The sequence below is a fragment of the Symsagittifera roscoffensis genome, chromosome 2, assembly GCF_963678635.1.
Source record: "Symsagittifera roscoffensis chromosome 2, txSymRosc1.1, whole genome shotgun sequence".
Classification (NCBI taxonomy): Eukaryota; Metazoa; Xenacoelomorpha; order Acoela; family Convolutidae; genus Symsagittifera; species Symsagittifera roscoffensis.
This window is the reverse complement of record NC_087063.1, coordinates 18,022,209-18,039,651: the sequence shown is the minus strand read 5'-3', so window position 1 is coordinate 18,039,651 and position 17,443 is coordinate 18,022,209. Positions and strand designations below refer to the sequence as shown.

Sequence of the window (17,443 nt, the reverse complement as noted above, 5' to 3'; positions counted from 1 at the left end):
AATTATGTGGTACCAATTATGGGGGGGGGGTATTGTTTTATGGTGGCATACGCAGTTTTGCGAGTGAACATTTGTCTGAAAAAGAAAAACAGATACCACAACTCCTTGTGTACAAAACATGTTTGATATTATACCAAAAACTGCTTGGTATGTTTAATAACGTACCAAAGGCTGCTAAAAGGAATACTGTTTGGTACATTATGATCAACTTCATCTACTTAATTGATCGACTTGAATTTGTTTATTTTTTAGATGAGAAAATTCTTGCTCATCAGCGTCTGGTACCGTACCAAAACGCTGCAGAAAGATGCTTTTCACCTCAAGAAAAAGTAGAAGATTGTAGATTTAAGAAAAGCTGATTAAATTGGAGTGACTCAAAAAATTTTTTTTAACATTTTCATCTGCCGGTATGAGAAGATTGAACCGAAAACTAGTTGCAGCTAATCGTAGTTTTGTTCTTGTTCTTTTATTTTTATCGTTTTGTTTGCTTCATCTAACAGGTTTGTGCTAATGAATGGTGAAAAATAAATCAATTTTGAACGAGGTAATCACATATTTTGAGCCTGCTTTGATTTAGATTTTGGACGAGCGATATCTAGCAGGCTCCATCCGACTCAGTCAAAACTATGTGAAGGTTAGTCATACATTTCCAGCCTGTCTTCGCCCTATTCAAAGTGTTGGAAACTTTATTCCAGATTAATTTCCGAATCAGTCGCGGCAGCCCTGAAAAATAGTTTTAGCGCCGCGTTATGATAATTGACTACATGAAATGAGGAGAGGAACTTTGATTATCTCTTTTGAAACCAATAACGGCGCGCAGTAGCGATTTTAGAGAGATGCCCTCTCTTTCTAAAGAAATCGTTAGAGTTCTTCTATGCTATTGTTTTATGATATCAATTTTTGGCCGACAGGCATTGATAGCCCAATTTTCTTATAACTCAGGTGGAGTTTGAGGCTCTGAAAAAGCTGTTTATACCAAAAAATGCAGGTGTGATCTTAGGTTCAATTGGACTTTACACTGTAATTTGTTTTGCATTTTTGAGCAAATGAGCAAGATATGCTTTTTGATGGTGAACAAACAAAATAAGCAAAAGTACTTTATGTTGAAAACAAAAACTAGATTTTCACATTCATTTTAGATATAACTACTGCTGCTAAAGACTTTTTTGTAGTTTCTAAATTTTTTGTAGTACCTCTTCCGCCCTCTGATGTGTCAATCAATGGACAGTGGAAGCGAAATGGTGCCCTCCTAACAATAACCGTCAACAACCCCCCTCCACCTTATTATCACCACTTTGAAATAGAAGTACGAGACGGAGAAGATGACCAATTAGTAGTCAACTCAGAAGTGCACTGGGATACTTCTGTTAAATTTGAGTTGAAAAAATCAGATCACCCCTATGAGATATTTGTTCACACTGTAGTTACATGTCCAAATGGAACAGAGCTGAGAAGCAATCATCCATTCAAGGGGAGCTACAAGACAGGTGGGTGAGAAAACATTTAATGGAAAACTTTGATCGCGAATGCAAATAACAATAGCATCAAATTGAAACTCATTTGATCTTGATATCAATTTGAAATTCTTAAGTTTTTAGCACAAAAGGAATCTTAAAAACTTTTTTTCTTCACTTTTGTCCGTCATCTGCAGGAGGAATGTACTTAAAAAAAACTAAACTTCACACTTCAGCCAGTAGATAGAACAAGACTGCTGGTATATCAGGACAAAGCCCTGAATGTTCCGATTGTCCCTTAATTCATATCGAATAGTTTTTATGGAAAAAAATATTAAAAACCTATACATTCTGTCGTTGATAATTATTATTTCGATCGGTGAAAATTGACTGAATAATAAAAAAAACCACACCGCGCATAGATGTTCCGTTTTCTTCGAAAGTCGGAACAACAAACAACAAACTACAACAAAGAGATTGATTTCATTTTTCAAGGCAAATTGCCCGAAATCCGGAAAAATTCAAATTATTGCTTCTCTGAAAGAATCTTTCTCAATTATTTTTCGCAATTAGAATCACGCCTGGGAGGATTTTTGTTAAAACGTTACTCTTCAAAGTTAAATAAAAAACCATCATGTTACCTTTTCGGAGGTATCAAGAAAAACTACCTTTATTACGAGGCCAAACTGGACACTGGATAGGCGCATAATTTTGTGTCTGTATGTTCCTGGATTTCAGTGACAAGTCTTTAAACGTGTGAAAATTTTATCAGAACAATCAAAGGAAAGTAAAGAACAAAAGAAGAACCAAGGGAGCGTCCTTGTTGCGGAATCCGCTTACAATTCACAAAATGCACAGTTTGGCCTCGTAATGTTGAGCCAAACTTCTTGCCCGCGAATGATTCGTCATAACAAGATTGTGTAATTTTTTTGCAGCTGTATGTTCATGTTCTTGGGCCTTTTTCAATCAACTAAAAAAAGTCTCAATATTTGCTAATTGGATCTACTTAAAAATTGCCCCCCCCCCCCTTTGGCATCTACTTAAGAATTGCCACCCCTATTAATAAAAGCAGTAAATTAGCACTGAGCTTTCTATTGAGAATTAGAATTTTGCTGCTTTCTGATTGGTCAAAAATGCGTTATTTTAATCTACCTAGTAATTGCTCCCCTTTCTTAAAAGGGGGAGGGGGCAATTGTTAAGTAGATCCTGCTAATTTACTGTATCTCAACATTGGATTCTGAAAATGTACAAAAAAATGAAAGATAAATTGACCATCAACACTACACAAATATCGATTTGTAAGAGTGAATTGACTTGTGTATTACCGCCATTTGATTGAGCAAAATTTGAGTAAAAAATATCATATGAAATCCATGCTGCAATCAATTGGCAAAAGGGGGGCAATTGTTAAGTAGATCCTGCTAATTTACTGTATCTCAGCATTTGATTCTGAAACTGCACAAAAAACTGAAAAATAAAGTGACCATCAACACTACACAAATATCGATTTGTAGGAGTGAATTGAATTGTGTATTACCACCATTTAACTGAGCAAAAGTTGAATGAAAAATATCATATGAAATCCATGCTGCAACCTATTGGCAATTGAGGTATTTAAAAATTAATCACTTTTTTGTGATTCCCTCCTTCACTGACAAACTTGAGACTGAAAGTGATTTAAAACGATTTCTATACAGATAAAATACTGTATGGCAATCGGTCTACGATAGACCATTAAAAAGGGTTAAATAGATTTTAACGGTAAAAAAATCAATTTTATTGCATAAACATTGGACTTAAATCGATTTGAAGTGAACTTTGCTAGTTAGTGAAAATCATCAATATCAGTTAAACTATTTTTTTTTTGAAGCTTGAGAAAATTTTTGCACTCAAGAAAATTGCCATCCAAGCTACAGCGAGCAAAATTCACCTGAGGAGAATTTTTCTACCCAAACTAACGCGTTTAGGAAATGCCTCCCAAATTGTGCAAAACTAAGGGCTCTAATGAGAAAGAGAACGATGCAAAATTTTTTTCAAATGTCAGTCTTTTTCATTATCAGATCTCGAGGCTCATTTTTTAGGGCAAATAAATCAGATAAACAAAAAATCAAATCGGAAAAATTCTTTTTTGGGAGCTGAAAACTTAGATATTAGTTATTTTCAATATTTAAATTGAGGCCAAATATCAACATGAAAAAAGTCATTTTTATTTGAATTATTTCTGTATTGTTTGGTAGTCCAGAAAATCTGGTTATATCTGCGTAAAAAAAACAATCTGTATAAAATGAATAGACAAAAAAATTGTTTAAAAAGTATTTGAATTGAATTATATTGATTTTAATGCCACTGAAACTTCTTAGAAAAATAGCTTAAAAAGTGGACAAAATAGGATCTAAATCGATCAAGAATCGGTTAAAATTGACTTTTAAGCTATATTTTAGTATCAAACTAAATCGTTTGTATTAGGTCTCTGCAACCTACCAGTGTAAAACAGATTGCAATTTCTTTCTTGTCAGTATAGGCTTGGTTTCTGAAACCTGAATTTTGTTGCAAGATTCATCAGTTTTTTTGACCCATTTGAACAGTCTACACACTTAATAGACCAATTGAACCGTTTCCGTCCCCAAAATTAAATTGCAATTTCTATCCCAAAGGTCTGCTAGTACTATGCTGAAATGATTTGCTTAAAATTGTTACTTGTAAACAAAAGAATAATTTCCCCCTATATTTATTTAGGGGGAAATTTGCTCCGGATTTTTTTTTTTTCATCCAAACTTCTGAATTTTGCAATTTCGTAGTATTCATTGTTTAAGTGCAGATAAAATTCATTGTTTAAGTTTTTTCTGGAGTTTTTTTCTGTGTTTTTTTCTGGGTATATCTCTGCAGGTTGTTTGAAACAAACTCGATTAGTTTCCCAAATAATTTGTCAAAACTAACTTGGCGTATTTATAAGTCAACATAAAAATGGTGTCCTACAAATTAATACTGTACAATTCAACACCGTAATTTTTAACACCTAGTCTTTTCACTAATAAACAATTGAAACCCACAACAATTTAACACCTTTTTTCCAGTTTAAAAACGTACATTTTAACACCTTGTCATTTCACTATTAAACATAATGCTGTATGACTTCCTTATCTTAAGTCTTATCAGACCAAAGTAAATCCTGGAATTAATGCACGCACCATAAAAAAAATACTGGTTTATCTTAATTATATATGCTAAAATGAGGCTTCCTAAATTACTGAAGGCTCTGATCGACAAGTTCTTAATTTGTTTTCAATTAGATTAAACCATTGTATATACTATAAAACCTGTTTGTGCCAATTCATACCAGTCTGTCGTAAAATTTCTCACAAATATACTGTTCTGACAGTCAATTTATACTGTACTTAAGCGAAAAACAAACGCAAGCACAGTAACCAAATAATGATTGAGTCATATTTCGAATTCACAGTTTCATCTAAAATTAAGCCATTTCTTAGGCGAAGAATTTTGTTTCATGCAAAAAAATATGTTTACCGAAAAATATCAAACACGCAAATGTCAAGCAACTGCCATTACAGAAAAAAAAACGAATTGGTCGAAACGCGTGGAGAGCATAACCATGACATTTTAGCGGGTAAAATTAGATGCCCGAAATGTCTCAAAGCATTTTAAAGGTCTCCACGAGAAATTTACCCCGACTGTTGCAATTGCCCGAGCAGTTTTGCCATTTACAAATGATTTGGCCACTCAATTTGCCCTCCCAACTAAAGACAAACTGATCCGAACGGCTTATGTCCGTTTAGGAAGACAAAACTGATTTGTACTTTTTCAGAGCGTTATCTAGTTTGTGTTAAACCATATTAAATTTTGTCTCAATTTTGTTTATTCTTTCGTTTTAACAAAATTCAAATTTTAATGATAACTAAAAATTTGTCAGCGTTTTAAAAAAGACGTGTCCTTGCAGACTCCCCGAAAGGTAACTAATCGCAAAAACTAGACTCGTGCCTTAGCAATTTAATCCCGCGACAACCGCCCTTACTTCTGAGAAGCTAGGTTGAGACAAGTGGCTGGCAAACCCTATAGCTTTGCGTTTACATGCCAACAGTTCAAAAAAAGCTGACAAAACGATCAATTTAAAAGTTAAAGTTCGAAAATGAGTCTTATAAAAAATGATTTTTTAGTCTTTTGGAATTGGTTAAAGCTTTTTCTCCGACTTTCGATGAAAACTGAATATTTACGCTCGGTGTGGTTTTTTTGTGCAGTCAATTTTTGCCGATCGATTTTATAGTTTACGACAAATCTTACTAATAGCGCATTGAAGATATCGACTGCCTGAATTCAAATGTAAAAAGAAATTTAAACTTCGATTATTTTTTGGAAAATTTTGGGGGTTTGAAATAATCATAAATTACCATGTTCTGGAGTTAATTATGCGCTTTGAAGAGTTTATTCATATTGCTGATAGCGTAATGCAAATTAATTATCCGTGGCAAATTATCCCGCTCAACAAAAATGTGCCGAATTGAATTTAGGCTAGTTAATCAGATCGGTCCTGTTAATTTCGTACGAGTCAACATTTGAAACTTTGGTATTGCCCAAAATTTATAAGTTTTCAAAATTTTCTTTTCCTAAAAACTATTCGATATGAATTAAGGGATAGTCAGAACTTTCAGGGCTTTCCCCTGATATATGAGCAGTCTTGTTTCAATTTCTATACCGGCTGAAACTGTCTAGAAAATTAGGTCGTTTTTGCCAAAGGTTGTCTAATTATTTGCGGGCTTTTGAAATTCATTGAACTATTGCTTGTTTTTGGTTCATTTTGGAATGAATCATTGAAATTATTGGCAAAGTCAATTCTGTTCAAGACTTACGCGAATTAAGTAGCGCGAAACTGTCTCGCTTTAAATGGCTAAAATTTCTCTCGTTCAATTTTTGATGTTTACCGAAGTCCTTTTTTGATGTTTTCTTTTCATTTTGGATTAAAACCCTGTTAATTTATCGAAATGATTTTAACATGTAGCGATGTTAAATTGCTAAGGCAACAAAAAATAGGGAGTGAAATTGTATGGCGTTAAGTTGTTTAGAGATAAAAAAAAAAGGGGGGAACCCATATAAATATGAACAAAACATTTTGAAATTGTTTTGAATTATAATTGGCTTACTCTAGCCAATCATATTGAAGCAAAGTAGTTTCATTTCAAGATGTTTAAATTTTAATTTTCAGGCAGAATAAGTAAAAAGACCAGATCCTTCTTCACCGTCAATTTTATTTCCATCCCTTGCTTCCGCGTTTTTTTTGCAGAAATAGAAAGATAAACTTCAGTGAAAATTTCAGTGAAACTTCAGTGACAAACTTCAATGAAAATTTGAAATCCACGATATTAACAAGAAATCGATTGCCACTTTTTTCTAAACTAAATATGCCTTTGCATCTGTCGCTAAAATCCGCTCTGTCCGTATAATTCAAAACATCGTCTGCCGAACTAAAGCCAACTCCGTCTTTGATTCTTTTTTGGAAACAAGCAAAAGATTGGCTGCAGGTCCGATGCTAGTAACAAGGAATTAAGAAGAAAGATGGAACATTGCGAGAAAGCTCATCAACCTTTTTTTAGACTGCTATCATAATGACTATTAAAAATCATGCTACTAGTATAATGACTACGAACAAAGTCTGTTTAGGAACCATTTAGGATTCTGTAGCCTATTTAGAAACCAGCAAACTACCGAAGTTTATGAACTTGCAAGAACAACCAGCAAATGACAGTCGAATTTATCTGAAATCTCCCAAACTACACCGAAGTTATGTTGATCTCAGAATTTTTGATACTCTTAACTTGCGTTATATTCGATTTATTGCAATGGGAGGCCAAGGTGAAGTTCACCTAACCGAAGACAGAATTAGCAAACATCAATACGCAGTGAAAATAATTGAAAATATACGTAACACAACTTCAAATGAGTTCGAAAGACACGCACTTGAATTCTTCCAAAAGCACCCCAAACCTGGAATTCTTCGACTTGCATTATCACAGGAAGATGAAGATTTTGTGTATCTTATAACCGATTTCATAGACGGCCTAACTGTTAGAGATTTGATACGTCTTTCAAGCCAAATAGCGGATTGGCCGGTTAGAGTTCAAATTCTTCGGCCTCTGATTGCTGAGTCGTGTCAAATTGTAGACTTCATGCACCAAAATGGATTCGTTCACCGCGACTTAAAAGCTGGAAACTTTTTTCTCGATATGAATGGTCACGTGACTATAGGAGATTTGGGTACATGTATCGAGACGAGTTTGATCAAACCAAGGGTGATTGCGGGAACTCCGCCCTACGCAGTTTCACCTGAAATGTTTCTAAAGTATAATCAATAGTTTAGCCTAATATTGTATCAGTTACAAAAATGATAGCAAAAAACGATGGCACCCTTTGAGTTTCTCGAAGCTGCTGCTTTTTGTAGTTTTTTTGGGGATGGTTTTGTTTTTCAAGCTAACTAGAAATCCTTTGAATTTATCTCAACAGAGTAAATTAAAATCAATATCAAAAGCCAATGAAAGCTCGAGAATTGCAATCGCGAACTGTAAACAAGACTGCTCGTACGGGGGCGAAGCCCTGATTAACCCGACTACCGTTTAAGTTGCTGATAAAATTTGTTGTTTGTCGAAAAGTGATAAAGCTTAATCGGAATTTTGATTTTTTTTCATTCAAGTTTTTGGTCCGACTTTTGAAGAAAGTGAGGATTATAAATGCCTGGGGTGGTTTTTTATTCAGACCAATTTAACAGCAAATGGGTATCAACCCGGAAATCTTTGGATTGCTAAACGAGTATTTTTGCAATAGACTAAACTTCTGATGGCGTGGCTGCTCAATTAACATTTTTATAGATTCAATACGCAAAATATTTACGCGTGGCATAATACCTGCACTCATAATGGTTCCACATTGAATTTAGAACTCTATTCTTCTATATATTTGCTGTATTTTGTAAGAGGCGGCTTCTGATGTATATTTTTGATTAATTAACACGGTAAGTTCAGCCGAATGCTTGATAAATTAAATGCTCCAAAATGACGCATTTTTGGGGTACGTCTTTTACTGAAAATTTCGAAAATTGAATTGCACTACACTAATTTTGGTGCAATTTAAAGCAGTTTTTGTATTCTTCAGTTGTTGTCTAATCTTACCCAATTTGCGAAAAACGCGTTTGATTTTTCCTATGTTGTTCAGTTAATTTAAATCAGCACTATATTAAGTGCTTACTGAGATAAGATGCTCATTGTTCCCTTTTTTGTAAAGGTATGAACTGATTATGCATGGATGGGGTTGTTTTTTCATATGGCTAATTTTGGCAATCAAATGAACAATTTTTAACGACATTTTTTTGCCTCAAGGAGCTATACCTTTGCATCGTATATGGAATTTATATAAGCAAACAGCTTGCCTCAACTCAGTTTCGAAGGGAAGCTAGTGCAAAAAAAAGTAAGCACAATTAAAACTATGCAATTTATTGTTCCGACTTTCGTAACGAAAGTAACGGAATATTTGTGCTCGGTGTGGGTTTTTTTTCTGCAGACAAATTTCGACTTTTTAACTAGCCATTTTGACGATGGTTTTTTACATCATTCAAAATGTATTGGTTGTTCTATGCTTAAATTTGAAAAGATATATCACCTGTGATCATTTTTCGTATAGTTGCGGGGTTTTAAAGATTGCCATTTTGGCCAATTTGGGACAATTAACGCGCGATATATTTCGCGCTATTGACGCGTAAGCGGAGATTTAATCCGTCTTAGAAAATGTTCCAAGTTGGTTGAAGGAAGCTTATTTGCAATAATTGATTCGTTACCAGGAGCGAAGTTCATCACTTTGTACTTTGTTTATTTTCACAATATTTTTTTTTCGTTTTATTAATTATTATTTTTTGTTATTACTGCTCCATAAACATCAAAAGGCAGTCGGAACATTCAGGACTTCGCCCTGATACGAGCAGTCTGGTTTCTATTTTGCACTCTATGATAGCATTCATAATTGAATTAAGGCAAGTTGTTTGATTATAAAACAAATATGCTAAACTATTTCCCAAAAGGGTACCATATGGTAACAGTGCAGACTATTGGTCCATCGGAGTTATGGTTTTCGAATTCTGCTTTGGAAAGCTTCCATTTGAGCCATTCAACAGAGCAATGTTGAAATCTGACAACCAAACTGCTATCAAAGAAATCAGACGTAGACTTATGTCGCCAGATATTCCTCGCCATGCTCCACAAGAGATTCGGCAACTCTTGGCTGGGTTACTAAATTCGGATCCACATAAACGTCTCGGGAGTCCAGAACTAGGCGGGATCCAAAGCATTCAACAACAACCGCTCTTCAGGGATTTCAAGTGGGATGATCTGAGAAGTCCGTTAAATGAGGAGCTTCTAGTCGTAAAATGGATCAAAATTATTCGGCAGAAACGAGAGAAACGGAAACAAAAATTCGCCGAAAAAATTAAAAATAGTACTTACAATCACACAAACCAAACCTTTGTATAAACTTTACTTAGCTTAATATATCAATTGTAAAGTAAAATTAATAGCAAATCATTTAAGTTTAATAAAATCATATTTCTGAGATGTTTTCCTTAAAAGATTGATATTTGGGGGTTAGTTTTTCCCAACTCGGACATCTTTGTCGGACTTTTAAAAAGCAATCTTGATAATCACGATTTTCAGCTCCATTTAGAGTGAAACCAGCATCCAGCGTATGCAAGAAAAAAGTCTAGAAGAGAGTGCTATATGAAATTTGACTGCATAAAAAATCAGTTTCAATAGAGTTCTTTCGATAACAAAAGTTAAGCGAATAAATTGTTAATTTGATAGTTGTTGCACATAAATTTAAATCATGCTGATGATTTCGTTCCCTTACTGTACCACAGAATCATACCCCCAAATTGAACTAGTTCATTAATTGATCATAAAAAATTATTCTCTCGATTTGTAACATGAAGGCTTGATTAACAAGATCCTGGAAAATTTCGTTGAGAGTATAATATTTCTTTTATGCTCTCAAAATTTCAACCCAATATATATTTCGAAGTTAGTCAACAAACATTCAAAAATTAACCTACTAGTTCTAAAATTGTTGTTTTCTTTCCCAGTTTCTGCAGGTTTGCCGTTTTATTTCAATCAAAAAGATTGTCAGGTTAAAAAAAACTTTGGATCACAACTGTTAAACCATGACAAAACATATATCAGAACTGTACTTCTTTGTAAAATTATAATTTAAAGTCAAAAATTAATTTTTCTATATAACGAAAGAATTAATTAAATCTAATTTGTAAAAAAAAAATTTCATTCAAAATATTGTTGTTCATGGTTCAAAAAATATCCTGGCGATCTCTTGCTGCTGAAACAAAGCCACAAACATGCGTTAGCTCAAACTACTGGCTGAAATTTCTTATCTCTTTGCCCTTTGACCGTATCACAAGGCCTCAAACTTAAAGCAAGAGCTCAAGCTTAAAAAAATTTGATGTGCGATCTTTTTTTTAAATATGAGGTTTGATGATTGCCAATTGACCAATTTGGGATGAAACTTTAACGCTCACAATTTTCAGCTTTTCATCCAGGGGCGGATCTAGGATTTTTTTTGGGGCTGATCTAGGGGGGGGGGATTTTCAAAGAAAAATTCAAAAATTTTGTCGACCTTTTTTTAGGTCCACCAAATTGATTTTCTGAGCTCTCCCAAATCAGCATAAAGGCCTTATTTTGACAAAACTTTGTGCGTGGCAGGCAAATTTTTGAAAAACAAAACCGGCCAAAAAAGGCTATTCAGGCACTTTTTCGAAAAGTTTGATAAAAAAAATGCGTTTTTTTCGGCGTGCACTCTCCCTTCAAAATTAGCTTTGAGCTTTTGATTATGTAATGCTTGAAATGATGCCTAGGTTTGTGGCGAAAATTAAATATTCTCTAAAAACTAATATAAAATTCGGTTTTCTTGCACTTTTTTTACCTGCAGAGCAGCTGAAAAGTTGATTGGCTTAAAATAGTCAAAGACCAAATTTATGATTTGGTCGAAGACCAAATTTAAAACTAAAACAAAAAATTTGTCATTTATAGGATGAAGACTGATATGTATACAAAACATACTACCCAAGCGCGAGGTTCTTTTTTCTGATTTAGTATAATAAAATCACCCCCTTCTAGTTACTCTATAAAATCAGACCAAACCAGTCTTTTTCCAGTTTCTTATCAAAGTGGAAGAGGGGGAGGGGCGAAAGAGGCGCAGCTGATTCCTTCTAAATCGAGGAGGGGGGTTCTGAGGTCTAGGTGAAGAGTTATTTATAACGATTACTTCAGTGATTTATTAAATATTACTCTTATTTAATTTTGAAGTCACGAAAAGATCAACGAAAAAGTCTCCATCAAGTTGACATAGTCATAAAAATCTGGCATGTTGTTGCTTGCTGATATTAGTCGTCAATTGGGTACTGATAACTAGATCGGGTCGTCTTTTATTATTGTGAGTGCCGATTAGGTTGACGATTCCGGTGTGGGAGTCTCTTTCTCCCAGGCATGTTAAAATAATCAATATAAACATAATTATCGATAATTTGTATTTATATTGATACTTTTTCGAATCTTCTCCGATTTCTTTCTACATGTTTGAGTGTGTGTATATGTGTGCGTATGCGTGTGTGCGTGTGTGTATGCGTGTGTGTGTGAGTTATGTGAGTGTGTGTGTATGTGTGCGTGTGTGTGTGTGTGTGTGTGTGTGTGTGTGTGTGTGTGTGCGTTTGTATAAACAGTTCGAGATGGAGTTGATTGCGTTCAATGGCCATCAATTGCCTCTCTGCGTGGCGTTGGCTGGACAGCAGAAAGCAAACCTAAAAAACTCATACATATCAACAACTCCAAGCGCCTCCCATTTGAGACATTTCCACAAAACTCGGCACACACTCAACAACTCTCACCTCAGCATGGATATCAATAGACAGCATATCAGAACCTACCAGAATTCATTGCTCCGCAAAACGTGAAACACAATCAAGAAAAGGTATAGCAAAATTTCAGCAATCAGCAGAACTTTTCATGGTTTTTCAGTTCAGTGAATCAGTTTCAAATGTCCAGCTTTTTCCACTCGACGGAAATCCGCAATAATGGTTAGACTGGATATTTCAACGCCACAATCGGCACTACAATCATGTCCCATTCCGAGATGCTGTTTCATCTACAACGATTTTTTTTGGTGGTGCAAAAGCTCTCATGGATGCAACGGTTTAATATAAGTTTCAGCAGTCCAACTCCTGGGAAACGACTTTGAAAACGCGACAAAATAGTGACAGCCGTCATTCGAAGATTCGACAGCAGTAGAAGCTCGACTTTATGACACAACAGAAGCTTCATGGACCTCGCAAACTTCCTGCAGACATTGCTTGACACCTTCACAATGTTTGGATTCCATCAGGACCTCCACTCTAAAAGAATCGTTCAGACAGTTTTGGAATCGCTACATTCTTCAACAAAACCTTCACTCATCAACTTCAACATATGACTCTAAGCCTAAGCTACGCTGAAGCCTGCAGCGAGCTGCTCAGCAACAACCAACAACTGAACAATCAGACCAACAGCCCAAACGCTCAACGCTAACCAGAGCAACATCAGACTGGACACAAGAAACCATGAAAGGATTCTTGCGGGAAAAGTGCCAATACTTCATAGCAATGAATCTCATAGACCAACTATCACACGAAAAACCCCGATATGGAAACAGAGTACCAGGAAACCGTCAACACGGTTCTTGAAGAGGATTTACTATCGAATTAGATTACCCTCCAGACAATGTGACAGGTAAATGATATTTGCTTCAACACACAGTAACATTTATCAACAAATCTGGAAAATTAAGCAATGAACTGAACGCCTCAAACATCTTCAAAGGAGTTTCTCTCAATAGTACTCTTATCACTTGACCGGGCCTACTCGTTAACCTCACAAGGATTTTCATGAGACTTCGCAATGACCAGATTGCCATTTCACCAGGCTTCGAGGCTATGTTTTTCCAAGTCTTTGTTAAGCCCCAAGATTAGCGCTACCTGTGCGTACTATGGAATGACAACCAACAAAAGCCTATAATCTACCGGTATACTTGCCACATCTTCGTTGCAACAGTATCACCTTCTGTTGCCTGCTACGCTACTCAACAACCTTCCATCAACAGCGCAGACAGTTTTCCCAGTTTGGTGCCAAATAGAGAAAAAAAACATCTGCATGGACGACCTCTACAAAGTCGTATTAAAGCCTGCCGAAGCCCCCAGATGGGTCAAATACCCACCAAAAAGTTCAGCCTTTAAGGTTTCAACTTGACAAAGTGGAGATTTAACTCTAAACAGTTTCTATGGACGGTCAAGGAGATTGATATAGGACATAGCCAAGCCACCAGATGGGTCAAATACCCACCGAAAAGTTCAGCATTTAAGGTTTCAACTTGACAAAGTGGATATTTAACTCTAAACAGTTTATATGGACGGTCAATGAGATCGATATAGGACATAGTCTCACATCAGACGATAGCTTTCTTTATTGAGTTCTAAGAGTCAAGTGGAAGCAAGAATGCGCAAATATGGAAGCAAGAACGGAAGCAAGAGTCTTTGATGTTACGACGTCAGAAATATCTTTAAATTGCTTCAAGGACTCGAACTAAATGTACAAAAACTCTATCCTAAAATCTATGACGGATCTCAGCGAATGGATTGACGAACGAAATCAGCTCAACAAAGTTGCTTACCACGAAAACAGTTCAGATCAGGAAAAAACAATTTTGACATACAACTTCATGACTATAACGACGCCTCGGAGCTTGCCCTCGCATCAGTTGCCTACTTCATGATCACCTTTGCCGACGACACAGTTGAAGTTAACTTCATCATCAAAAAAACACGAGTAGCCCCCTCAAAATCATGACAGTGCCAAAGCCGGAGCGACAAGCCGCAAAAAATATAGTCAAGGTTTCACATTTTGTCAAAAGAAAGCACGACATCAAGGTTGACGGCACAACACACTGGACAGAAAATGCGAGCACGGTCCTTTTACCGTGGATCAATTCTGCAAATTACCGCCATCGGATATGGGCGACTTGTCGCCTACCACTGAAATAGTTCAGAATAGTAAAGAACGTTCTCGACATACAACTTCATGTCCTTAACGAAGCCTCGGAGCTTGCCCTCGCGTCAGTTGCTTACTTCTGGATCGCCTTTGCCGACGACAGAGTGGAGGTAAGCTTCATCATCAAAAAAGCACGAGTAGCCGCCTCAAGAGCCTAACAATACCAAATGTGGAGCGACACGTCGCGAAAAATGGAGACAAATTTGCCCAATTGGTCAAAAGACAGCGCGGCATCAAATTTGACAGCAAAACACTGTACAGACAGCTTAAGCACGACCGAACGGGGTTCACAGTAGATCAATGCTGTAAGTTGCCGTCATCGGATCTGCCTTGCCAACAGTCTAAATTAACCTTGGACTCGACGTCGCAACAAGATTGAGATATGTACCTAGCGAAAATAACCCTGACGATGGAGCACGTGGATACAAAGCATGCAACATTACAACAGGTTCTCCTTGTATAAAACGACTGGCCTGGGCTGGAGGACCTTTATCAGATTGGCCAGCTCACATAAAAGTACATCCTTCGACCGATTTTCTATTTACTGGAAAACAATCTCGGCCCACCTCAAGTTTCAGCTTACAGCTAGCCTCAATACGGATTTATTACAGCCGCCACCCGGTAATACTGAACGCAGAAGAACAACCCATTAACCTCTTACTGCAGCATATTTATGGAAAAACGTTAAAAACATCTTTTCGACCGCTATAACGATGCGGCCACTACGCCAAGAACCAATTAAGCCTTCAATGGTCAGCTTTCTTCTTCTCAGATTGGCAGTACCATTCAAAACCAGTCTTTTCCTCACAACAGGAGCTGGCTTCATTGCACCCTTCGCAACGAAGGACCGCAAGTTTTTTCCAAAATTTCTGTTTTCATCTTCATTTTTCTTGTTACTCGAGCAGTACGCACTGAAATCTGTAACTTCATCATTGCCGACTGTAGTCTTTAAAATTGACCGACGCTTTATCGTCCGACCTGGAAAACTCAGCCAGAAACTATTGGACAACAGGAAGTAGTTTGTTGGAATAAACAACGAACTCCAGTAGCTTTTCCAACAAATTCAAGTAACTGAACAGTTCAAAGAAGAGAACGAACTTCTCGGATTGAGATGGAAACTCAACGAACCCAAATTCAACACACTTTGGATCTCTTGGGGAGGACTGGTGAAAGTTTTCAAGGATTACTTCTACAAAGTAATTGAATTGCCCCATCTCAACGAGGAAACTTTGTCTATTTTCGCCTGCTAAACAGAAGAAGTCGTGTATTTCAACCTCTGACAAATGTTTCATCTGACCCAACAGATTCTGAACCACCGTTATACTTTCGAAATACTTTCCTGGTAAGACAAATCTGTCGGGTCAGCTACCACGTTTTTCAGGACGTGAATTCATGACTGCTTCTACTTAGCTGGCGAAAGTATATTAAGTTTCGATGTTGATGGTGCGTGTTGCGTGCAAAAATTGTGAATCTGTAATGGTTTGTTTCAGCTGCGACAAACTCGACTTCATTGAAACACACACAAATTTTGACCCAGCAATTCTTGAAATGCCTTCTTCGATAATATCTGCCTACACTCAGTCAGCAACGAAAATGGATGAAGCCCGCCGATAACTTGCAACCAGGAAAACTTGTCTGGATACTCAAAGACCTCCCTCCTCGCGTCCCTCGGATCCGGGGACGGGTTCTCCGCACTTTAGACCAATCATAGAAGACTGACTCACAAGAGCCGCTATAAAACTGTAGTTATATTTGGCGACTAACTCTGAAGGAACCAGCTGCCCATCAACTGCCTTTTCATCAATGACAACATGACTTTTGATTTTGAATACTATTTCAACCAGGGGCGGATTTACGGGGGGGGGGGGGCGGCGGACGCCCCCCCCCTCAGGGATTCGACACTCTGCCGTCCCAAAGGGTCCCCCCTTTGGTACGTTTTAAAAAATCCATTTTGGCCGACCGACCCTAAAATTTTTCTAAAGGCGCCAATATTTACTAATTTTTTCAAAAATTTGCCTGCGGCGCAGAAAATTTTGCCGAAATAGGGGCAAAACAGTGCTTTGGGAGAGCTCAAAAAATCAATTTGGTCGACCTAAAACAAAAAAATAGGTCAAAATTTTGGAAAATTTTTTGAAAATCCGCCCCCCCCCCCCCCCCTCGAGAAAATCCTAGATCCGCCCCTGATTTCAACTGAAAACGACTGAATTTTTTATGTATTTGCAACCTGCTAATGATAAGCTCGGTCGTCTTCCCGACAGTTTGATTCAAAAACTTGACCCACTAAACCTTCATAACATTACTCAGATAGCAATTGAAAATTTTCCAGAAAGCATTGGTTTTTGATCGAAACAATTTCCAAATAACAAGTGTAATCTTAACAGTTTTTAATGACAAAATCAATCATCTTAGCTAGTAGATCCAGTCATTCAGCTTTTACCCTTTATGTTTAATGAACTTTAATGTTTATGTAAAGATCCATGTTGGAGAAGCATATTCAGCCATGGATAGACTGGATAGCAGATCCAATCATTCAGCTTTTTTTCTTTAATGTCTTATATAATTCAAACTATATGTAACGACCCTTTTTTGAGAATGGTAATTAATATCATGTCTGCTGTTAGAGACAAAAACCAAGAAAAGTTCTGTCTATCTCTCATCTCCTATGGTGTATTTAGGATTTGGTACAGTTGACTGTCCCCCTTTTTAGTTATCTTACCTACTTTGACTCATGTTACTTTTAGAGAACTTTTGCAGGACAGCATGGGTTTTTTTCTTTTTAAAATACTAAAATTATATAATGTAATATTCGATTACTTTCTAATTTTTAAAATCCAGCAAAACCTATTATTATCAATGAAA

General features: G+C 36.5%; 1 protein-coding gene across 2 annotated transcripts; it reads left to right on the top strand.

Moving 5' to 3' along the window:
• The first annotated feature begins 263 nt into the window (after positions 1-263).
• Positions 264-10,055, top strand: LOC134839458 (uncharacterized). Of its 2 annotated transcripts, XM_063855010.1 has the most exons (5): positions 264-500; positions 578-634; positions 1,191-1,487; positions 7,155-7,803; positions 9,529-10,055. In XM_063855010.1, the coding sequence occupies exons 1-5, from the start codon at positions 410-412 to the stop codon at positions 9,974-9,976; spliced, it is 1,542 nt and encodes a 513-aa protein (XP_063711080.1). In that variant the 5' UTR covers positions 264-409; the 3' UTR covers positions 9,977-10,055. The 2 variants fall into 2 exon arrangements, with proteins under 2 accessions (XP_063711080.1, XP_063711081.1); XM_063855011.1 differs by lacking the exon at positions 9,529-10,055 and having other exon boundaries at positions 7,125-7,190.
• Positions 10,056-17,443: the final 7,388 nt, after the last annotated feature.

Bases quoted from the DNA above. Each gene is read 5' to 3' on its own strand.
- LOC134839458 (XM_063855010.1), top strand. From the start codon at position 410: ATGAGAAGATTGAACCGAAAACTAGTTGCAGCTAATCGTAGTTTTGTT. The intron at 501-577 runs GTTTGTGCTAAT...GCTTTGATTTAG, and splicing joins TTGTTTGCTTCATCTAACAG to ATTTTGGACGAGCGATATCT. The intron at 1,488-7,154 runs GTGGGTGAGAAA...TAGCCTATTTAG, and splicing joins CAAGGGGAGCTACAAGACAG to AAACCAGCAAACTACCGAAG.